The sequence below is a fragment of the Pan troglodytes genome, chromosome 6 (assembly GCF_028858775.2).
Source record: "Pan troglodytes isolate AG18354 chromosome 6, NHGRI_mPanTro3-v2.0_pri, whole genome shotgun sequence".
NCBI lineage: Eukaryota > Metazoa > Chordata > Mammalia > Primates > Hominidae > Pan > Pan troglodytes.
The window spans coordinates 85,310,546-85,330,907 of NC_072404.2; the positions used below are offsets into that span (position 1 = coordinate 85,310,546).

A 20,362-nucleotide genomic window follows, 5' to 3' on the forward strand; every position below is an offset into this window, starting at 1 on the left:
TGGAGATTACTGCAGACATCCATAGTGGCTGCAGGGCAGGCTCCAGCTCTCCCTCCTTGTCCCCAGCAGCTTCCTCCCACCCTGAGTTTGGAGTAATTGATCCCTATCCCCTGGGCATGTCAGGCAGGAATGTCCTGTCCCTGCTGTCCCCACAGGGCAGTGGAGCCAGGAGGGAGTCAAGGTTACCTGGTTAATGGAAGTTTCCCTGACAATTCATCTTGTGGGGCACCACCTTGCTCCTCTCTCTGTTTTTAAAATTTAAGACAGGATCTGGCTTTTTGGCCAGGCTGGAGTGCAGTGGCATGATCATAACTCATTGCAGCCTCCATCTTCTGGGCTCAGGCAATCCTCCTGCCTCAGCCTCCCCAGTAGCTGGGTATATGGGTGATATGCACCACCATCCCCGGCTAATTTTTAAATTTTTTGTAGAGACATGGGAGGTGGGGGGCAGTCTCACTATGTTGCCCAGGCTTGTCTTGAACTGGGCTAAAGGGATCTTCCCACCTGGGCCTCCCAAAGCGCTGGGATTACAGGCGTGAGCCACCGTGCTTGGTCTCTGCCTTGCTTCTCTTGGGCAAGGTTGACAGCTTCTGCACTTCCTGTACCGATACTGTGTCTCCGGTTTCCACCGCCCTCCTGGATCCACTCCCGCCTCCCTTCTCGCCGTCTGAAGGCGGCTGTCCCTCCTGCCTAGATGAGCAGAGACGAGACAGAGCCGGAAGCTGGATTTGGCTCTGGAATGCTAATGCGCACTCTGCCGACCGTGACCTCCCGGGGCCGGAGCAGGGCTGGTGCAGCCTCAGCCTCTGGCTCCCTCTGCAGGCAGCAGGCGGGAACTGCAGGGGAGTTGTGGCCTGCGGGAGACCAGGTCCTCCTCGTGGAGGTCAGGGTTGTTCTAGGTTAGGCTGTTCATCCCGTCCAGACGAGACTCGAGACTTGCTTTCCTTATAATTACCCAGCGTAGCTGGGTGGCCCCAGGACTTAACAGCAGCTTCTTTGCCGGATGGACTCTTCTGCTGTCTAATTACCTTCGCCCTGGGCGCCCCCTACTCCCACACTCTGTTATTTAAAGACTGGTTCTCCACCTGGTGGGTGGCTTATGCCTGTAATCCCAGCACTTTGGGAGACTGAGGTGGGAGGAATCCAGGAGTTGGAGACCAGCCTGAGCAACATAGAGCGACCCCGACTCTACAAAAAAAAAAAATTAGGTGTGGTGGCATATGCCTGTAGTCCCGGCTACTCAGGAGGCTGAGGCAGGAGGATCACTTGGGCCTGGAAGGTGGAGGCTGCAGTGAGCTATGATTGTACCACTGCACTCCAGCCTGGGAAACAGAGGGAGACCTGATCTCAAAAACGAAACAAAGGCCGGGCGCTGTGGCTCATGCCTGTAATCCCAGTACTTTGGGACGCTGAGGTGGCCGGATCACCTGAGGTCAGGAGTTCAAGACCAGCCTGGCCAACATGGTGAAACCCCGTCTCTGCTAAAAATACAAAAATTAACCGGGCATGGTGGCAGGCACCTGTAGTCTCAGCTACTCAAGAGGCTGAGTCAGGAGAATCGCTTGAACCCAGGAGGCTGTGGTTGCAGTGAGCCAAGACTGCACCACTGCACTCCAGCCTGGGAGACAGAGTGAGACTCTGTCTAAAGAAAAAAAAAAGAAAGAAATAGTGGCCAGGCACAGTGGCTCACGCCTGTAATCACTTTGGGAGGCCCAGGCAGGAGATGGCTTGAGTCCAGGAGTTTGAGAACAGTCTGGGTGATATGGCCAGACCCTATCTCTAAAAAAATAAAATCAATCAACCAACCAATCAACCAATCAATCAATCAATCAAAAAATTAGCTGGGCATGGTGGCACACACCTGTGGTCCCAGCTATTCGGGTGGCTGAGGCACAAAAATCGCTTGATGGCAATTTGGTGCTGCTCCTGCCCCTGGGTGCTGAGCAGGCCCGGTGCTGTCTCCCGTGGACCTGGTCAGGCCTTACCTCTTGATGACAAACTGGATGCTGTTGCTGGCCTCCAGAATCTTCCAGAGCTTGGCGATCCCGAAGCAGCTGGGCCTGTGGAGAGAGATGCCTTCAGGCAGCCCCACCACAAACAGCTCCTCCGGGTGCATCAGAAACTTGGAGTACGGCACCTTGATGGGCTCCGAGATGCCAATGGCCTTGGCTGCAGAGACATGGCTTCTGTAAGGCCACCCGGTGCCACAGGGCCAGGAATCTCAACCCCTGTGTCTCATGCCTGTGTAGGGGGCAAAGCTGCCAGAGCCCTTTTGAGGGCCTTCCTGGGAGGTGAGCCAGGCGTGAGCCACCTTGCCCTACTTATATTACTTATTTGCTTACTGTTTATCTCTCCACATGAGGATGTGTACCCTAGGAGGTGGGGACATCTGTTTGGTCCACTGCTTTTTCCCCAGCCCCTTGCACAGGACCTAGTACACAGTAGGTGCTCAATAAATATTTGTTGAGTCAGGGTGCGTTGGCTCACGCCTGTAATCCCAGCTCTTTGGGAGGCCGAGGCAGGAGGATCATTTGAGGTCAGGAGTTCGAGACCTGCCTGGCCATCATGGTGAAACCCCGCCTCTACTAAAAATGCAAAACAGTTAGCCAGGCATGGTGGCGGGCACCTGTAATCCCAGCTACTCAGGAGGTTGAGGCAGGAGAAGTGCTTGAACCCAGGAGGCGGAGGTTGCAGTGAGCTGAGATCGCGCCACTGCACTCCAGCCTGGGAAACAGAGTAAGGCTCCATCTCAAAACATTTAAGAGATGGGTCTCTCTATGTTGCCCAGGCTGATCTTGAACTCCCAGCCTCAAGTAATCCCCTCGCTTTGGCTTCCCAAAGTGTTGGGATTACAGGCATGAGCCACCTTAGCCTGCCTATTTTACTTATTTGCTTACTATCCATCTATCTCTTCACAGGCGGATGTGCACCCCAGGAGGTGGGGACTTCTGCTTGGTTCACTGCTTTGTCTCCAGCCCCTTACACAGGACCTGGTACACAATAGATGCTCAATAAATAGCTGTTGGATAAACGGACAAATTAATCCCAACAGGTGGCTCCTGGGAAGCATGCTGGGCCTTGTTAGAAATGGGGCCTATGGTCAGGTGTGGTGGCTCACGCCTGCAATCCCAGCACTTTGGGAGGCTGATGAGGGTGGATCACCTGAGGTCAGGAGTTCGAGACCAGCCTGACCAACATGGCGAAAGCCTGTCTCTACTAAAAATACAAAATTAGCCAGGCATGGTGGCATGTGCCTGTAATCCCAGGTACTCAGGAGGCTGAGGCAGGAAAATCGCTTGAACTCGGGAGGCGGAGGTTGCAATGAGCTGAGATTGCTCCAAAGTCTCTAAATAAATAAATAGAGCCTACTTGAGGTTTCCAAAAGGAACCCAGCCTTGGATTGGGGTCAGGCATATATTGGGTTTCCTCTACTAGAGGCGGTCAAAATCAAGAAAAGTCTGGGGCCTGCCTGGCCCACCCCTTTCCGTTTGCTCCCTGGGGAGATGAGTCCCAAGCACCACCAGCCCAGGTCCATTTCTTACCTGTCAGCGTCTCCATCCCATAACCAGAATCCTCCGATGGCAGGTGCCCAGTCATTGAGTCTGTCATTTCCTCAGAGGTTGGCAAGGCGTCTGAAGACAAAACTCCAAATGACACGGGTGTCTTCTGCCTGTCATACTCCTGTCACAGTCCTTCAGGGACCACCCAGCCCAGTCTCCCCACAGGCAAGGGTCTTTTTCTTTCTCTCTTTTTTTTTTGGTTCGAGATGGAGTCTCACACTGTCGTCCAGGCTGGAGTGCAGCGGCGCCATGTCGGCTCACTGTAACCTCTGCCTCCTGGGTTCAAGCGATTCTCCTTCCTCAGCCTCCCGAGTAGCTGGGACTACAGGCGTGAGCCACCATGCCTGGCTAATTTTTGTGTTTTTAGTGGAGATGGGGTTTCACCATGTTGGCCAGGCTGGTCTCAAACTCCTGACCTCTGGTGATCTGCCCGCCTCGGCCTCCCAAAGTGCTGGGATTACAGACGTGAGCCACTGCACCCAGTCATTTTTTTTTTTTTTGAGATAGGGTCTCACTCTGTTGCCCAGGCTGGAGTGCAGTGGTATGATCACAGCTCACTGCAGCCTCCAACTCTTGGTCTCAAGTGATCCTCCTGCCTCAGCCTCCTGAGAAGCTACACTGACAGGCACACACCACCACATCTGGTTAACTTTTTGTATTTTTAGTAGAGATGGGGGTCTTGTTATGTTGCCCAGGCTGGTCTTGAACTCCTAGCCTCAAGCAATCCTCTCATGTCAGCCACCCAAAATGCCAGGATTACAAGCATGAGCCACTGTGCCCGGCACCCTCTTGGCTTCTGACAGTCACCCCATACTGAGGATCCAGTGCCCAAATCTACCCTCTCCTCTGAAGATGTGGAAAATGAGGCTTGGCAGGGGGTAGGGTCCAACTCAGAGCCTCTCACGCTCATGCCTTTTTCTTTTCACCAGCCTCACAAATCCCAGGGAAGCCAAGCCAGGGAGGTGAAGTTTGAGAGGACCTTCTGGAAGGTCAGAGCTGAGAACACTGATTCTCAACGCAGGGGACAGATGTGGCCAGAAAAAGCATTCATAATACCCTGATGTTTCTCAGAATCCACGGAGAGAAACAGTGGCCTGGAGGCCTCTTCTTCACCAGGGCAGACCCTCGGGAGGCTAACGATACGGCCCTGATTTCTGCAGGGGGTGGTCAGACGCCCGTCCCTTACCTGGGACAGTGACCTGAATGATGTCCAGAACTTCTGGTTCAATTTTGATCGGCCTCAGCCCACCCAGCTCCCCAGAGGTTCCTGCAAGGAGGAAAGGAAGGATCTGGTCAAGTCTGGCACAAGCCTGACTGGGCAGAGTGAGTCTTTCCAGAACATTCTGGTGTCTGTAACTTGTTATTGAGGCCCTACCTAGGACAAGTCATGTCAGTCCCCTGGCTCCTGCCCAGACCAGAACTGGAGGTCAGGGGGGCCCTCAGGCCAGGCTTAGAGGCTCCAATTTACAGACCCAGTGACTAAGACCCCCTAGAGGGGAGGCTGCTGGTCCAAGATCCTGGGGCCTGGGTCTAGGCATCAACAGGAGGCAGTGGTGATGGCCAGCACCCAGCTCTCCATGTCCCCGACCCCAGTAAGCTCCCAGCATGCCTTGCACCTCAGCGCTGTGAGGCCTGGGAGATGCAGGTGGGCAGAGGAGGCTCGTTAGCACTCCAGGCTCATGGGCTGAGTTGAGCTCCCCGCCAAGGCTGCCGGGTAGGGCTGGTGGTTGCCCTCCCGGACCATGACACACACAGTGGGCCCTATTCCTTCTCACCTGGCCCGCAGTCTTCAGACATGCTGCCCTTGTCTGACCTGTGAAGGGAAGCAGGAAATGACACCTGTCAGCCAAGTCCAGGGCCACCCTGCCCCAGCCTTGCCCCTCCAGGCGGTCGGGGCCCACCGCGGGCGCCACTGCAGAAGGCATCCCTGTCCCCATTGGCCCCTGGCCCCCAGGATGGTGCTCCCCATCTCCACCAGGAAGACAGATTCCCCATGCGCTGTCTCCAGGGACCACAATTTCCAGGGTTGGCCGAGCCAGGTACGTGCTCACTGTCCTGGGGTGAACCATCTGGGGATCCCCCTTCTTAACCATCTGGGAGCTCTAGGGCTCCTGAGCTTGACACAGTGGGGTTTTGATCACTGCTTGTGGGAGACTGAGACCTGCAGGGCCTGGAAAGGCTTCAGAATCTGGGGAGGGGGCTGGGGAATGAAGGTGGCAGGAACCCTGGGACGGATGATTTGGTTAATTCCCTCCCTCCAAGAGAACTGCGGGGAGAGGCCTGATATGATTTGGGGATTCTGGGAGAAACGGCCCACCCCTGCTCCTAAGAGGTCAGAACATGCTTGGGGGGTGTTGGTGGATGGTAGCCAAGCTGATTGCTGGGGGCAGGGTCTGGTGGGCACTCAGGACAGGCATTGAACCTGGTGTTGGTATGTATGTACGCATGTAGTATGTATGTATATGTATATATGCATCCATGTATTTTTTTTGAGACAGAATCTTGCTCTGTTGCCCAGGCTGGAATGCAATGGCACAAATATTGGCTCACTGCAACCTCCACTTCCGGGGTTCAAGTGATTCTCCTGCCTCAACCTCCTGAGTGGCTGGAACTATAGGCATGTGCCACCACACCTGGCTAATTATTTTTAGTATTTTTAGTAGAGACGGGGTTTACAATGTTGGCCAGGTTGGTTTCAAACTCCTGACCTCAGGTGATCTGCCTGCCTCAGCCTCCCAAAGTCCTGGGATTACAGGCATTAGCCATCGTGCCTGGCCTCATGTTTGTATTTTTGAGATAAGGTGTTACTCTGTTGTCCAGGCTGGAGTGCAGTGGTGCAATCACAGCTCACTGCAGCCTTGACCTCCCAGGCTCAAGCAATCCTCCCACCTCAGCCTCCCAAGTAGCTGGGACCACAGGTACCAGCCACCACGCCCAGCTAACTTTTTATTTTTTGTAGAGACAAGGGTCTCACTATGTTGCTCAGGCTGGTGTCAAACTCCAGGGGTCAAGAGGTCCACCCACCTTGGCCTCCCAAAGTGCTGGGATTACAGGAGTAAGCCACCAAGCCCGGCCTGGCATGGGCGTGTATTTATTTTGAGACAGAGTCTTGCTCTGTCACCCAGGCTGGAGTGCAGTGGCACAATCTCAGCTCACTGCAACCTCTGCCTTTCAGGTTCAAGCGATTCTCCTGCCTCAGCCTCCTGAGTAGCTGGGATTACAGGTGCCTGCCACCAGGCCCAGCTAATTTCTTGTATTTTTAGTAGAGATGGGGTTTCACCATGTTGGTCAGGCTGGTCTCAAACTCCTGAACTCAGGTGATCCACCCGCCTCAGACTCCCAAAGAGCTGGGATTACAGGTATAAGCCACCGCTCCTGGCCTTTATTTTCTTTTTTTTTATTTTTGAGACGAAGTCTCATTCTGTCATCCAGGCTGGAGTGCGGTGGCACGATCTCGGCTCACTGCAAGCTCTGCCTCCCGGGTTCACGCCATTCTCCTGCCTCAGCCTCCCGAGTAGCTGGAACTACAGATGCCTGCCACCACGCCCAGCTACTTTTTGTATTTTTAGTAGAGACGGGGTTTCACCACGTTGGCCAAGACGGTCTCGATCTCTTGACCTCGTGATCCGCCCGCCTCGGCCTCCCAAAGTGCTGGGATTACAGGTGTGAGCCACCGCGCCTAGCCTATTTTCTTTTAATGAGAACCTCAGCCAGGAACAGTGGCTCAGCCCTGTTATCCCAGTCCTTTGGGAGGCCGAGGCAGGAGGATCACTTGAGGCCAGGAGTTCAAGACCATCCTGGACAACATAGTGAGACCTCCGTCTCCGTTAAAAAAAAAAAAAAGAGGGGACCTCATTGAGGGTATATAGGAAATGAAACTAAGATATAATATATTTTGGCTTTGTAAATCAATGTTTTCACATATTGGTTTTGTTAGATTTATTTTTCCATCAGTGAAAACATTTTTTGAACACAAATTCCTTTTCCAGTTAAATAATTTGTAAGTAAAGTTTATTCAAATGTATGTTAAAACATTTAATATTTGTCTTCTGAAGTTTGTCTTTATGTACATCAAGATATTGGTTGTCTTGTTTTAAATGTATCATTGGATATCACATATTCTATTCGTTGTTTAATAAGGGTAATGCCCATCTAGGAATGAATAGTTTTTTAAAATCAAAAACAAGAAGACAAATGACACACTCCACGTGGCAGGTAAAAGGTTAATGAGCTTCACATATAAAGAACTTCTTCAAATAAATAAAGAAAAAACATTTAGGCCGGGAGCGTTGGCTCACGCCTGTAATCCCAGCACTTCGGGAGGCCAAGGTGGGTGATCACTTGAGGTCAAGAGTCTGAGACTAGCCTAGTAACATGGTGAAACCCTGTCTCTACTAAAAATACAAAAAAAATTAGCTCGGCCGGGCTTGGTGGCTCACACCTGTAATCCCAGCACTTTGGGAGGCCGAGGCAGGTGGATCATGAGGTCAGGAGATCAAGACCATCGTGGCTAACACGGTGAAACCCTGTCTCTACTAAAAAATACAAAAAATTAGCCAGGTGTAGTGGCGGGCACCTGTAGTCCCAGTTACTCGGGAGGCTGAGGCAGGAGAATGGCATGAACCCAGGAGGCAGAGCTTGCAGTGAGCCGAGATTGCACCACTGCACTCCAGCCTGGGTGACAGAGTGACTCCGTCTCAAAAAAAAAAAAAAATTAGCTCGACGTGGTGGCTCATGCTTGTAATCCCAGCTACTAGGGAGGCTGAGGCAGCAGAATCGCTTCAACCCGTGAGGCAGAGGTTGCAGTGAGCAGAGATCGCACCATTGCACTCTAGCCTGGGTGACAAGAACGAAGCTCCGTCTCAAAAAAAAAAAAAAAGGAAAGAATATTTGACATGAAAATGAAAGGTATTTTTTATAATATAGTCAATACATTAAGTGAAAGAGCAGATTACACCACAGTACATATAGTGTGTTTATATTTTGAGAAAATATATATTTTGAATATTGGAATTATATACACCCAACTAGTAATGTTATCCATTGATTCATGGAATTACAAGTGACTTTTTTTTTTTGCTTGTCCCTATTTTCCAATTTTTCTACAGTGACCGTACTTGCAATAATTAAACATAGTATGGTCATTTAAAATATGTGCCCAAATTCTCTGATACCCTCTTCAAAGGCAGAGCCCAGTCTCTATCCCCTTGAATGTGAGCTGGGTTACGTGATTCCCTTTTGACAGATAGGAAAAAGCAAAAGTGATGGCTTGCAACTTTGCAAACTACATCATAAAAGGTACTGTGGCTTCCTCCTTGCTCACTCTTTGATTACTCACTTGGGAAAGCCAGCTGTCACACCATGACACCTAAGCAGCCTGTAGAGAGGCTCATGTAACAGGAACTGAGGCCTCCTGTCAGCAGTCACATGAGGGAGCCATCTTGGAAACAGGCTTTAGGTGACTGCAGTCTCAGTGGACAGCTTGAGTGCAATGTCATGAGACACCCTGAGCCCAAATGACCCAGCTATGCCACTCCTGAATTCCTGACCCACAGAAATGGAGATCCTAAGTAAGTATTTTATATATTTATTTATTTATTTATTTATTTTTGAGACAGAGTCTCACTCTGTCACCCAGGCTGGAGTGCGGTGGTGTGATCTTGGCTCACTGTAACCTCTTCCTCCCAGGCTCAAGTGATTCTCCCCCATCAGCCTCCTGAGTAGCTGGGACCACAGGTGTGCACCACCACGCCTGGCTAATGTTTGCATTTTCTGTAGGGATGGAGTCTCACTATGTTGCCCAGGCTGATCTTAAACTGCTGGACTCAAGCCATCTGCCCACCTTGGCCTCCCAAAGTATTGGGATTACAGGCATGAGCCACTGTGCCTGGCCCTAAGTATTTATTTTAAGCCACTAGGTCTGAAGTAATTTGTTACATAGCAGCAGATAAATAATACACATATTTTCTATAGCGATCACATTTATAATTCAAATTGAATTAAAAAGGCTGGGAGCAGTGACTCATGCCTGTAATCCTAGCACTTCAGGAGGCTGAGGCTGGAAGATCGCTTGAAGCCCAGGAGTTTGAGACCAGCCTGGGCAATATGGCAAAACACCTTCTCTACAAAATACAAAAAAAAAAAAATTAGCTGGGTGTGGGCTGGACGCGGTGGCTCATGCCTGTAATCCCGGGACTTTGGGAGGCTGAGGCGGGCAGATCACGAGGTCAGGAGATCAAGAACATCCTGGCTAATACGGTGAAACCCCGTCTCTATTAAAAATACAAAAAATTTAGCCAGACGTGGTGACAGGCACCTGTAGTCCCAGCTACTCAGGAGGTGGAGGCAGGAGAATGGCATGAACCCAGGAGGCAGAGCTTGCAGTGAGCCGAGATCACGCCACTGCACTCCAGCCTGGGCAACAGAGTGAGACTCTATCTCAAAAAACAAACAAACAAACAAAAATTAGCCAGGTGTGGTGGCGTGTACCTGTAGTCCCAGATACTTGGAGACTATGGTGGGAGAATCACCTGAGTCAAGGAAGTCAAGGCTGCAGTGAGCTGTGACTGTGCCACTGTACTCCAGCCTGCATGACAGAGTGAGATTTTGCCTCAAAAAAAATTTTTTTTTGGCTGGGCGCAGTGGCTCATGCATTTTGGGAGGCTGAGGCAGGTGGATCATGAGGTCAACAGATCAAGACCATCCTGGCCAACATGGCGAAACCCTGTCTCTACTAAAAATACAAAAATTAGCTGGGCATGGTGGCATGCGCCTGTAGTCCCAGCTACTCGAGAGGCTGAGGCAGGAGAATCACTTGAACCCAGGAGGCGGAGGTGGCAGTGAGCCGAGATCATGCCACTGCACTCCAGCTCAAAAAATATATATTTTTTTTAATTAACAAGTTCTAGTATCTAAAATGAGCAAAATCGTCACGTGTGGTGGATCACACCTGTAATCCCAGCACTTTGGGATGCCAAGGCATGTGGATCATCTGAGGTCAGGAGTTCAAGACCAGGCTGCAGTGAGCCAAGATTGCACCACTGCACTCCAGCTGGGGAGACAGAGTGAGACTCCATCTCAAAAAAAAAAAAGTAAATATGCATTTGAAAAGAACAGCATCAGCCAGGTACAGTGGCTCACGCCTGTAATCCCAGCACTTTGGGAGGCCGAGGGTAGAGGATAGCTGAGCCCAGGAGTTTGAGACCACCCTGGGCAACATGGTGAAACTCTGTCTCTACAAAAAATACAAAAAGTAGCCAACTGTGGTAGTAAACACCTGTAGTCTCAGCTACTTGGGAGGCTGGGGAAAGGATTGCTTGAGTCTGGGAGGTCGAGGCTGCAGTGAGCCATGATTGCGCCACCTCACTCCAGCCTGGGCAACAGAGCAAGACCCTCTCTCAAAAAAGAAAAAAAAACATGCAGAAAGAAAACAAAACAGAACAGCGTCATTTCCTTATCATTAGTTTGAAGGAAGGGAATCACTGGCAAAAGTTTCCATTTTCTTTTTTTTGAGATGGAGTCTCACTCTGTCGCCCAGGCTGGAGTGCAATGGCGCGATCTCGGCTCACTGCAAGCTCTGCCTCCCGGGTTCACACCATTCTCCTGCCTCAGCCTCCTGAGTAGCTGGGACTACAGGCGCCCACCACGACGCCCAGCTAATTTTTTGTATTTTTGTAGAGACCGAATTTCACCATGTTGCTCAAGCTAGTCTGGAACGCCTGAGCTCAAGGGATCTGCCCACCTCGGCCTCCCAAAGTGCTGGGATTAAGGGCGTGAGTTACCAGGCCGGCCCAATTACTTTCTTCAGTCTGAGCATGAGCACTGGAAGAAAAGCTCTCACTCGCATGTAATTTTTTTTAGAGACATGGTCTCCCTCTGTCACCCAGGCTGAAGTGCAGTGGCGTAATCTCAGCTCACGGTAACCTCAACCTCCCGGGCTCCAAATATACATATATATACATATATATATATATATGTATATATATATATATATATTTTTAGATGGAGTCTCGGTCTGTCGCCCAGCCTGGAGTGCAGTGGCGCGATCTCGGCTCACTGCAGCCGCCGCCTCCCGGGTTCAAGCAATTCTCTGCCTCTGCCTCAGCCTCCCGAATAGCTGGTATTACATGTGCCCGCCACCACGCCCGGCTAATTTTTTAATTTTTAGTATAGACGGCATTCACCATGCTGGCCAGGATGGTCTTGAATTTCCGACCTCGTGATCCACCTGTCTCGGCCTCCCAAAGTGCTGGGATTAAAGGCGTGAGCCACCGTGCCCGGCCCGATCGCTTATATTTTTAAAGAGATGTTTTCTTGGTTTCCTAGCCCCTCGTACCCCCTACAAAGTTCCAAAGGCTTTGATGTTGTTGCAAAGGCCATGAGAGGTCAAGCCGAGGGGTGCAGCTCCCTAATACGGTGTAGCCTCAGACGGGGCCGATCCTGCCCAGAATGAGCGGCGCCGGGCGGTGGGGGACGCTGCCGGTGTCCCCGGGACCTGGCTGGGGGAGGAGTTGGGGGGGCGCACCTACACAGGCTCAGGTGACGCGAGTGTGCGGCAAGGGCTGTAGCCGGAGCTAGCGGGCTTGTGGTGGCCACTGAGGAGCTTCTGCCCGACCGTGCCCTCCAGGCCACAGCCGCTTGGTGCGCAGCGCCTACTCGCTCAGCGTCAGGCCCTTGCTGCGCCCTACGCCGCAGGCTGGGAAGTCGCGCAGGTAGCAGTAGTACAGGCAGTGGTAATTTAGCTCGTCCTTGTAGCTTATTGGTGTCGGCGGCCGGGTCGGAGCCTGCGGACACTAACCCGCCGCCTGCTGACACTGACCGGCAGTCTGTGGCCACGCGTCTGCGCATGCGCTCTCCTGGAATACCCAGCCGCCGCGCCTCGAGTTCCGATTGGTTCTACAGAAGGGGCGGGCCTCTTCGACGTCACAGGGGCGCGCCTCCGCTGACGTCACAGGCGCGGGCCTTCGGAGACGTAATAGCGCCGGCCTTCGGCGACGTCACAGTGACGCTACAGTGCCTGGAGCTGGGCTGTTTTCTTCTCGGTTTGGAGCCTGGTGACCGTGACTTCCCCGCCATATTCTGTGTGTTGCTGGCTGGAGAAGGGTAGTTGACAAACTCCGACCCAGCACAGTGTTTCTGTAGGTCAAAACTAGAAAACTATGTCCGGGCTCCGCCGAGGCAGAAGGATCCCTTCAGGCCAGGAGTTAAAGAGCGGCCTGGGCAACATGGCGCGACCCCATCTCTGTAGTCCCTCCTCAGCTTCCCAGATACTTGAACCCCAAGGTTCAAGGCTGCAGTGAGCTATGATCCCATCACAGCACTCCATCCTGCGAGACTGAGGTAAACCTTGTCTAAAAAAATAAACTATCCAAGTGTGCAACAGGGAGGGACCGCTTAAAGAAAACATGGTAATTGTATGTTCAAATACTTTTAACAAGTGCAAAATGTATAGGCTTAAATAAATAGGGCTGGCCGGGCGCGTTGGCTCACGCCTGTAATTCCAACATTTTGTGTGCCCGAGGCATTCCGATCACTTGAAGTCAGGAACTCGAGACCAGCCTGGCCAATATGGTGAAACCCCATCTCTACTAAAAATATAAAAATTAGGCCAGGCACCTTGCATCGTTCCAGGAGGCTCGCACCTCCCTAAGGGCCTGGTAATTGAACCCTTCGGACCTGAGGGTGAGAAACCTTGGCTTAGTTCTTCCCAGGGTGATCAGCCCAGGGGTAAGAGAGGAGAGGCCAGAAAGCAGGACCCATGAGAAGGGCCCCCTCCTGGAGTTTGAGGCCCATTCCTTCCTGCCCCTGCGTCTCCTCTGTCCAGGACTCCTCCCTGCTCTGCCCCACTCCTGGGGCCATGGCCATGGGGGGCTGCTTTTGGGTACAGGCCCCAGCGGCAACCCTGGGCCCAAAGTGGGCAGGCTCACCTGGAGGGGATCAGAGTAAAATGGCAAGAAGCGAGGGGAAAAGCCGCCCTGGAAGCGCGCCTCTCTGCCCGCTGACGTCAGTGGGTGCACTCTTCCCTCACCTCACTCAGGCAGCGGCATGAGTTACCTGGGAGCACTGTCCTGCTCCCTCTGCTGCCTCTTTTTAGTCTTGGGGCTACCATAACACTTTCCCTTCCCCAGCCCTCCCAACCTGGTGGGAATTTGGGCTTCCCTCTTACAGGGTCCTGGGGACAGGCGGGTCCTGGGGATAGGCCCGTCCTGTATCATACCTGCAGCGAGACCCTTTTTTTTCTCCAGGACCTGGGGAGCAGCCAGGCTTCATGAGTTAAATGGAGATCTGAACCATACCAAGTTGGGATTGGGGTACACATTCTTCCCCTCTGAAAACTAGCTAGGGGTTCCAACTTGGTGAGAGGGAGAGTGGGACAGAGCCAGACCAGACAAGAACTGATCACCTGGAAAAACCTGCCATCAAAGACCTTGACGAGTGCTGGGTGCGGTGGCTCACTCCTGTAATCCCAGCACTTTGGGAGGCTGAGACAGCTGGATCACTTGAGGCCAAGAGTTCGAGTCTAGCCTGGGCAACATGGCAAAACCCTGTCTCTGCTAAAAATACAAAAATTAGCTAGGTGTGCTACGCTCATGTAATCCCAACTACTCAGGAGGTTGAGGCAGGATAATCGTTTGAACTGGGGAGGCAGAGGTTGAAGTGAGCCGAGATTGTGCCACTGCACTCCAGTCTGGGAGACAGAGTGAAACTGTGTCTCAAAAAAAAAAAAAAAGAAAGAAAAGAAAAAAGAAAATGGCTTTGGCAGAGGGGCTGGCCCGGCAGTGCCTTCCCTTGGGTTTCTTCTGGGTAGGCCTCTGCCATGAGGAGGCGCTTCCTTCTGCCTGTTCATGGCCCACAGCAAAGGAATGTCTGCTTCTGGGGGTTGGGTGGGGGACTGCTGGCAGAACTGGAAACCTTCTTCAGGTGGGGTTTTTTTTTTTTTTTTTGAGACGGAATCTCACTCTGTCACCCAGGCTGGAGGGCAGTGGCGCAATCTCAGCTCACTGCAACCTCCATCACCCCTCCCCCCTCCCCCCGCGGCCCCCTCCGGGTTCAAGTGATTCCCATGTGTCAGCCTCCTGAGTAGCTGAGATTACAGGCATGTGCCACCACACCTGGCTAATTTTTGTATTTTTTGTGGAGACGGGGTTTCACCATGTTGGCCAGGCTGGTCTGGAACTCCTGACCTGAAGTGATCTGCCCACCTCGGCTTCCCAAAGTGCTGGGATTGCAGGTGTGAGCCACTGCGCCTGGCCCCTTCAGGTGGGTTTTGAGGCTTCACGTTGCTGCTGCAATAAATTACCACACACTTAGTGGCTTAAAACAGCACAGAGGTATTCCCTTACATTTCTGAAGGCCAGAATTCTAAAATCAGTCCCACTGAGTCAAGGTGGGAGCAGGGTCAGTGCCTTCCCAGGCTCTGCGGGAGAATCTGTTTCCTCGCCCTGGAGGCGGCCTGTACTCCTTAGCTTGTGCTGCCCTTCTGGAATGACTCGAGTTTCCTGCTTTCATCACTACACCTCCCACCGCTCTCCATCACCTGCTGTGCTCTTACAAGGATCCAGGTGAGTACATAAACCCTGCCGGGACAAGCTGGCCAAAGACCCTTAACTTCATTATACTTGCAAAGCCCCTTTTGCCATATAAGGTCATGTTCACTGGTTCCCGGGATTAGGATATGGGCATCTTGGGGGCATCAGCCTACTACAGCTAGGCTACAAAACTGTTACACCCTCCTGGTGTTTCAATGATTGGGAGAAAAAGGGTTGGGATTTTTTGCTTTGGGGTCCCTGTTAAACTTGTATATGTAAGGTCTGGGGTCCCTCTTAACCTTGTGTTTTTGTTTTTTGAGACGGAGTATTGCTCTGTCATCCAGGCTGGCAGTGGCGTGGTCTCGGCCCACTGTAACATCCGCCTCCTGGGTTCAAGCAATTCTCCTGCCTCAGCTTCCCAAGTAGCTGGGACTACGGGCGCCTGCCACCACGCCTGGCTAAGTTTTGTATTTTTGGTAGAGATGGGGGTGGGACTGGGGGGTGGGGGAGGGGAGGGGGGTTTCTACCGTGTTGCCCTTAGCTCAAAGCGATCTGCCCTGCCTCTGCTCCTGAAATGCTAGGATTACAGGCCCGCACCACCACCACTGTAAAATCTTATTTCCACACAGCTGAGACATGTTTTAGGAAGTATGCTAAAAGACCCCTGGAGACCTCCTCATTGTGGCCTCCCTGCTGTTGTGTTTAATTTGGTTGATCTTCTCTGCCCTCCTGCTTTTCAGAATTAAAAGGCTAAAAAGAGGTACTAAACTTTAAAACTTCTGTTATAGTCTCCCTTTAAAGTAATTCTAAGAACCACCAAAAAGGGGAAAATTTTTTTCGAAAGCAGTAAAATGATATGGTTTGTTAGGATGTAAAATATAGAAAATAAGTCATTATATGTTATTGCTGCTCTGACATAGGGATGTATTGAGAATCAACTTTTGGTCAATTTTCAGAGAAATGGAATAATTGTATTGCTGATCTACGTAAACAAGTTGAAGAATTGTCTGAAAGAAAATATGGTGTGTCTAAACTGGAAAAGTCCTGTGATAGTTTGTTCATGAGCATTTACACAATGGAGTTACTGTTCATCATGGGGGTACTGTGGACAAGCCCAGGGCTGCTGGTGAGTCATGCCATCCTTACATGTCTCTCCTTGTAAGGTACTTTGTAGTGTCTGTCTAAATATTAGAAACATTCTTTGTTTCTAGATTGCTAGAAAGCTAAGGAAAAGTTGTATTTCTCTAATTATCAATTAGCATTTCTTTTAAACGTTCAGCATAGATATTTGGGATTTATTTACATATTTATTGCAAATCCCTGGATCTTAGGGATTTAATTGAATATATACATATATATATACACACATATATATACGTATATATATACACACACATATATACGTATATATATACACACATATATACGTATATATACACACACATACATATATACACACATATGTATATATACACACACATATATACATATATACACGTGTATATACGTATATATACGTATATATACACACATTATATATATACGTATATCATATATACGTATATATATATATTGTTTTTTGAGATGGAGTCTCACTCTGTCACCGAGGCTGGAGTGCAGTGGTGCGATCTCAGCTCACTGCAACCTCCGTCTGCCAGGTTCAAGCAATTCTCTGCCTCAGCCTACCAAGCAGGTGGGATTACAGGTGCCCACCACCACGACCCACTAATTTTGTATTTTTAGATGAGACAAGGTTTCACGATCTTGGCCAGGCTGGTCTTGAACTCTGTACCTTGTGATCCACCCACCTCGGCCTCCCAAAGTGCTGGGATTATAGGCATGAGCCAACTCGCCAGGCCATTTTTTATTTTTTTAAACTAATTGTTTCTCTCAATCTGCTTTGTTAAATTTGTTAATTTGGCCAGGCACAGTGGCTCACGCCTGTAATCCCAGCACTGTGGGAGGCTGAGGCACGTGGATCACCTGAGATGGGAGTTCGAGACCAGCCTGACCAACATGGAGAAACCCTTTCTCTACTAAAAACACAAAATTATCTGGGCGTGGTGGCGTATGCCTGTAGTCCCAGCTACTCAGGAGGCCAAGGGAGGAGAATTGCTTGAACCTGGGAGGTGGCGGTTGTGGTGAGCCAAGATCACACCATTGCACTCTAGTCTGGGCAAAAAGAGCAAAATTCTGTCTAAAAAAAAAAAATTCGATATTCATCAAGATGCCCCTATTGTCTCTACTTTTATCTTGACGCATTACCTACCTAGTTGACGTTAGATTTCAAATTCTTCCTTGCCCTTATACTATTCTATCCTAAAGCCACCTTTATATAATGATGAAAGAAATTAGCAATTTGTTGTTGTCATCTCTTTGATGGTATATAGCAAATGCTCACCTAAAAATAGCAACAACTGGCAAAAAACATCATGTGTTTTGCCATTTTTATTTGAATGACTGTTTACTTTGCAATCTACTAGCAAGCTATAGAATTGTGTGATATGCAGAATTTTAACTGAAGTGCTTTAAGTGAACATTTAAACATGATAAACCGTATTAATGGTGTTTATGCTTTTTTTTTTTTTTTTTTTTTTTTTTTTGAAATGGAGTTTCACTCTTGTTGCCCAGGCTGGAGTGCAACGGCACGATCTTGGCTCACCGCAACCTCCGCCTCCCAGGTTCAAGCGATTCTCCTGCCTCAGCCTCCCGAGTAGCTGGAATTACAAGCATGTGCCACCACACCCGGCTAATGTTTTTGTATTTTTAGTAGAGACGGGGTTTCACCATGTTAGCCAGAATGGTCTCGATCTCCTGACTTCGTGATCCGTCCGCCTCAGCCTCCCAAAGTGCTGGGATTACAGGCGTGAACCACCACGTCCGGCTGGTGTTTATGTTAATATACTCGAAGCGAACATTTTTTCTTCATCATGAGTAATATAACATACCCCTCAATGAAAGTCTAGAATTAGAGTAAATTTGCTAATGAATTAATAACTTTTCCATAATATTTTTAGTTATGTGCTTAAGGTTCTTTCAGTGTTTCTCCTACTTTTTAATAGCTTATGCCTTTTTTTGCCTTTTTTATTGGTTCATTTTAAAGCAAAAACCTCATAACGTGCGATTTGGAAGCACTGTAACCTAGTGGTGAGATCATAGGCTCTGGGGACACAGCCTGGCCACGTCTCTTCTCCTTTCTGAGCCTTAGTATCCTCTTTTGTGTTCATGAGAACTGAATATCTATCCCGAAGATGTGATAAGATAGTAAAGTGTTTCACATAATACCGGGCATATAAATACATGGTAAATGCTTCCTTCTTACGATTTATTGGTTGGTTGATTGATTGATTGAGACAGAATCTCACTCTGTCACCCAGGCTGGAGTGCAGTGGCACTATCTCGGCTCACTACAACCTCTGCCTCCCTGGTTCAAGAAATTCTGCTGCCTCAGCCTCCCAAGTAGCTGGGATTACAGGTGTGCATCACCACGCCCAGCTAATACCAGCTAATTTTTGTATTTTTGGTAGAGACAGAGTTTTGCCATGTAGGCCAGGTTGGCCTTGAACTCCTGACCTCAGGTGATCCACCTGCCTCCCAAAGTGGGATTACAAGCATGAGCCACCACACCTGGCCCATGTTTTTTTTTTTATTTTTTGGAAGATTTTTTAATTTCATGAATAATGGTAATGATTTTTTTAAAATTATTTAAGTTTTAGGGTACTATGTTTTTATTATATTGTTAATTTAGTACTATTCTGAGTAAAAATAATTTGCTATTACAGTTTTATAAATTGACAATTTTATAAATGTCAATGCTTTTTATAAGGTGAAACATTAATGTTGTGGGGCTTTTGTTATGATGGTGATTTATTAGATTATTTTGTTTAAAGACAACGTTCAGCTGTTGTGAAATTACAAAAACAATCTTCACATTTCATAATTTTAAAGCAATATTAATGGTAATTACCTTAGAGAAAGATAGTTTTGTTGTGATATATAGGTATGATACTGAAGTTTAATGTACAGCAAAGGATATTAAACCTAAGTCAGCACTAATGTGTTATATGGTACACTTGAAACTTTAGTACAGATATCAATGTTTAGCAAATAGACATTAACACATAATGATAGCAAAAAAATGGAGCTGTTCTGATGGGAGACCGTTGATTATGTTTGATTTTAATACTTCCCATGCTCTTGACTTTTTTTTTTTCTTTGAGAGAGAGTCTTGCTCTGTCACCCAGGCTGGAGTGCAGTGGCACCGTCTTAGCTCACTGCAGCCTCCACCTCTCAGGTTCAAGCGATCCTCTCGACTCAGCCTCCCTAGTAGCTGGAACTACAGGCGAGTGCCACCTCGCCCGGCTGATTTTTGTATTTTTAGTTAGATACGGGGTTTCACCATGTTGGCCAGGCTGCTCTCGAACTCCTGACCTCAGGTGATCAACCTGCCTCGGCCTCTCAAAGTGCTGGGGTTACAGGCGTGAGCCACCACACCTGGTCAGCTCTTGACTCTTTATAGCTGTTGTATTATTTTAATCTTGAGTAAATAAATGCTCGCTGAAATGTTGCAGTTCACGAGAATCTTCTTCTGTTATTTAAAAAATTATTTGTAAAAGTCCAATTAGGTTACACTAATGTTTATGTTTTGAAAATATTGCCTCTTCTGTGTAGTACTAAATGTATTAAATAAAATTAGGCGGTGATTTTTTTTGGCTTTATAATGTGGTTCAGATTTTTGTAGAAAGTCTGGCTGTGTCTACATTGCCTTAAAGCAATGGGATATTTCTCTTTTTTTTTTTTTTTTGAGCTAGAGTTTCGCTCTTGTTGCCCATGGTGGAGTGCAGTGGTGTGATCTCGGCTCAATGAACATGTGCCTACCAGGTTCAAGCAATTCTCCTAGCTCAGCCTCCTGAGTAGCTGGGATTACAGGCACACACCACCACGCCTGCCTAACTTTTGTATTTTTAGTGGAGTTGGGGTTTCACCATGTTGGCCAGGCGGGTCTCGAACTCCTGACCTCAGGTGATCCTCCCGCTTCAGCCTCCCAAAGTGCTGGGATTACAGGCATGAACCACCTCGCCCCGCCAGGAATGTTTTTTAAGAAGGCTATCTACTTACGGAGTTCCTGGCCTTGAGAGGATATTACTTGCAAAGGAAAGGATTCATTTTGTGATTAAAAAGTAAGACTCTTGGATTCTTGTTGGACTCTTATCTCTGTTCTGAGTAATATATCTTTGTTATTGTTGACAAATATTCATTCACCATTAGGGTTAT

At 49.1% G+C, this 20,362-nt stretch overlaps 2 protein-coding genes across 8 annotated transcripts in view; one reads left to right on the plus strand and one right to left on the minus strand.

Moving 5' to 3' along the window:
• The window catches only part of LOC107976168 (general transcription factor II-I repeat domain-containing protein 1), a 32,561-nt gene extending 20,113 nt beyond the window's left edge, over positions 1-12,448 (minus strand). The window contains exons 1-5 of one of the 3 annotated variants that reach the window (XM_054655846.2): positions 12,085-12,448; positions 5,336-5,373; positions 4,747-4,827; positions 3,543-3,632; positions 1,986-2,169 (exon numbers count right to left, since the gene is read on the minus strand). In XM_054655846.2, the coding sequence (XP_054511821.2) occupies positions 1,986-2,169; positions 3,543-3,632; positions 4,747-4,827; positions 5,336-5,373; positions 12,085-12,407 (716 nt within the window). In that variant the 5' untranslated portion in view covers positions 12,408-12,448. The remainder of the gene's footprint in view (positions 1-1,985; positions 2,170-3,542; positions 3,633-4,746; positions 4,828-5,335; positions 5,374-12,084) is intronic. The other 2 variants (XM_016958845.3, XM_016958846.3) reach the window with 2 other exon arrangements.
• A 64-nt stretch (positions 12,449-12,512) lies between these two features.
• Positions 12,513-20,362, plus strand: part of LOC134810458 (uncharacterized) — a 106,410-nt gene continuing 98,560 nt past the window's right edge. For 2 of the 5 annotated variants that reach the window (XM_063814562.1, XM_063814564.1), the window contains exons 1-2: positions 12,550-12,899; positions 16,045-16,214. The gene's annotated coding sequence lies outside the window, so the exon portion shown is untranslated. Of the gene's footprint in view, positions 12,900-14,912; positions 15,122-16,044; positions 16,215-17,700; positions 20,269-20,362 lie in introns of those variants that run through there. The other 3 variants (XM_063814561.1, XM_063814568.1, XM_063814563.1) reach the window with 3 other exon arrangements.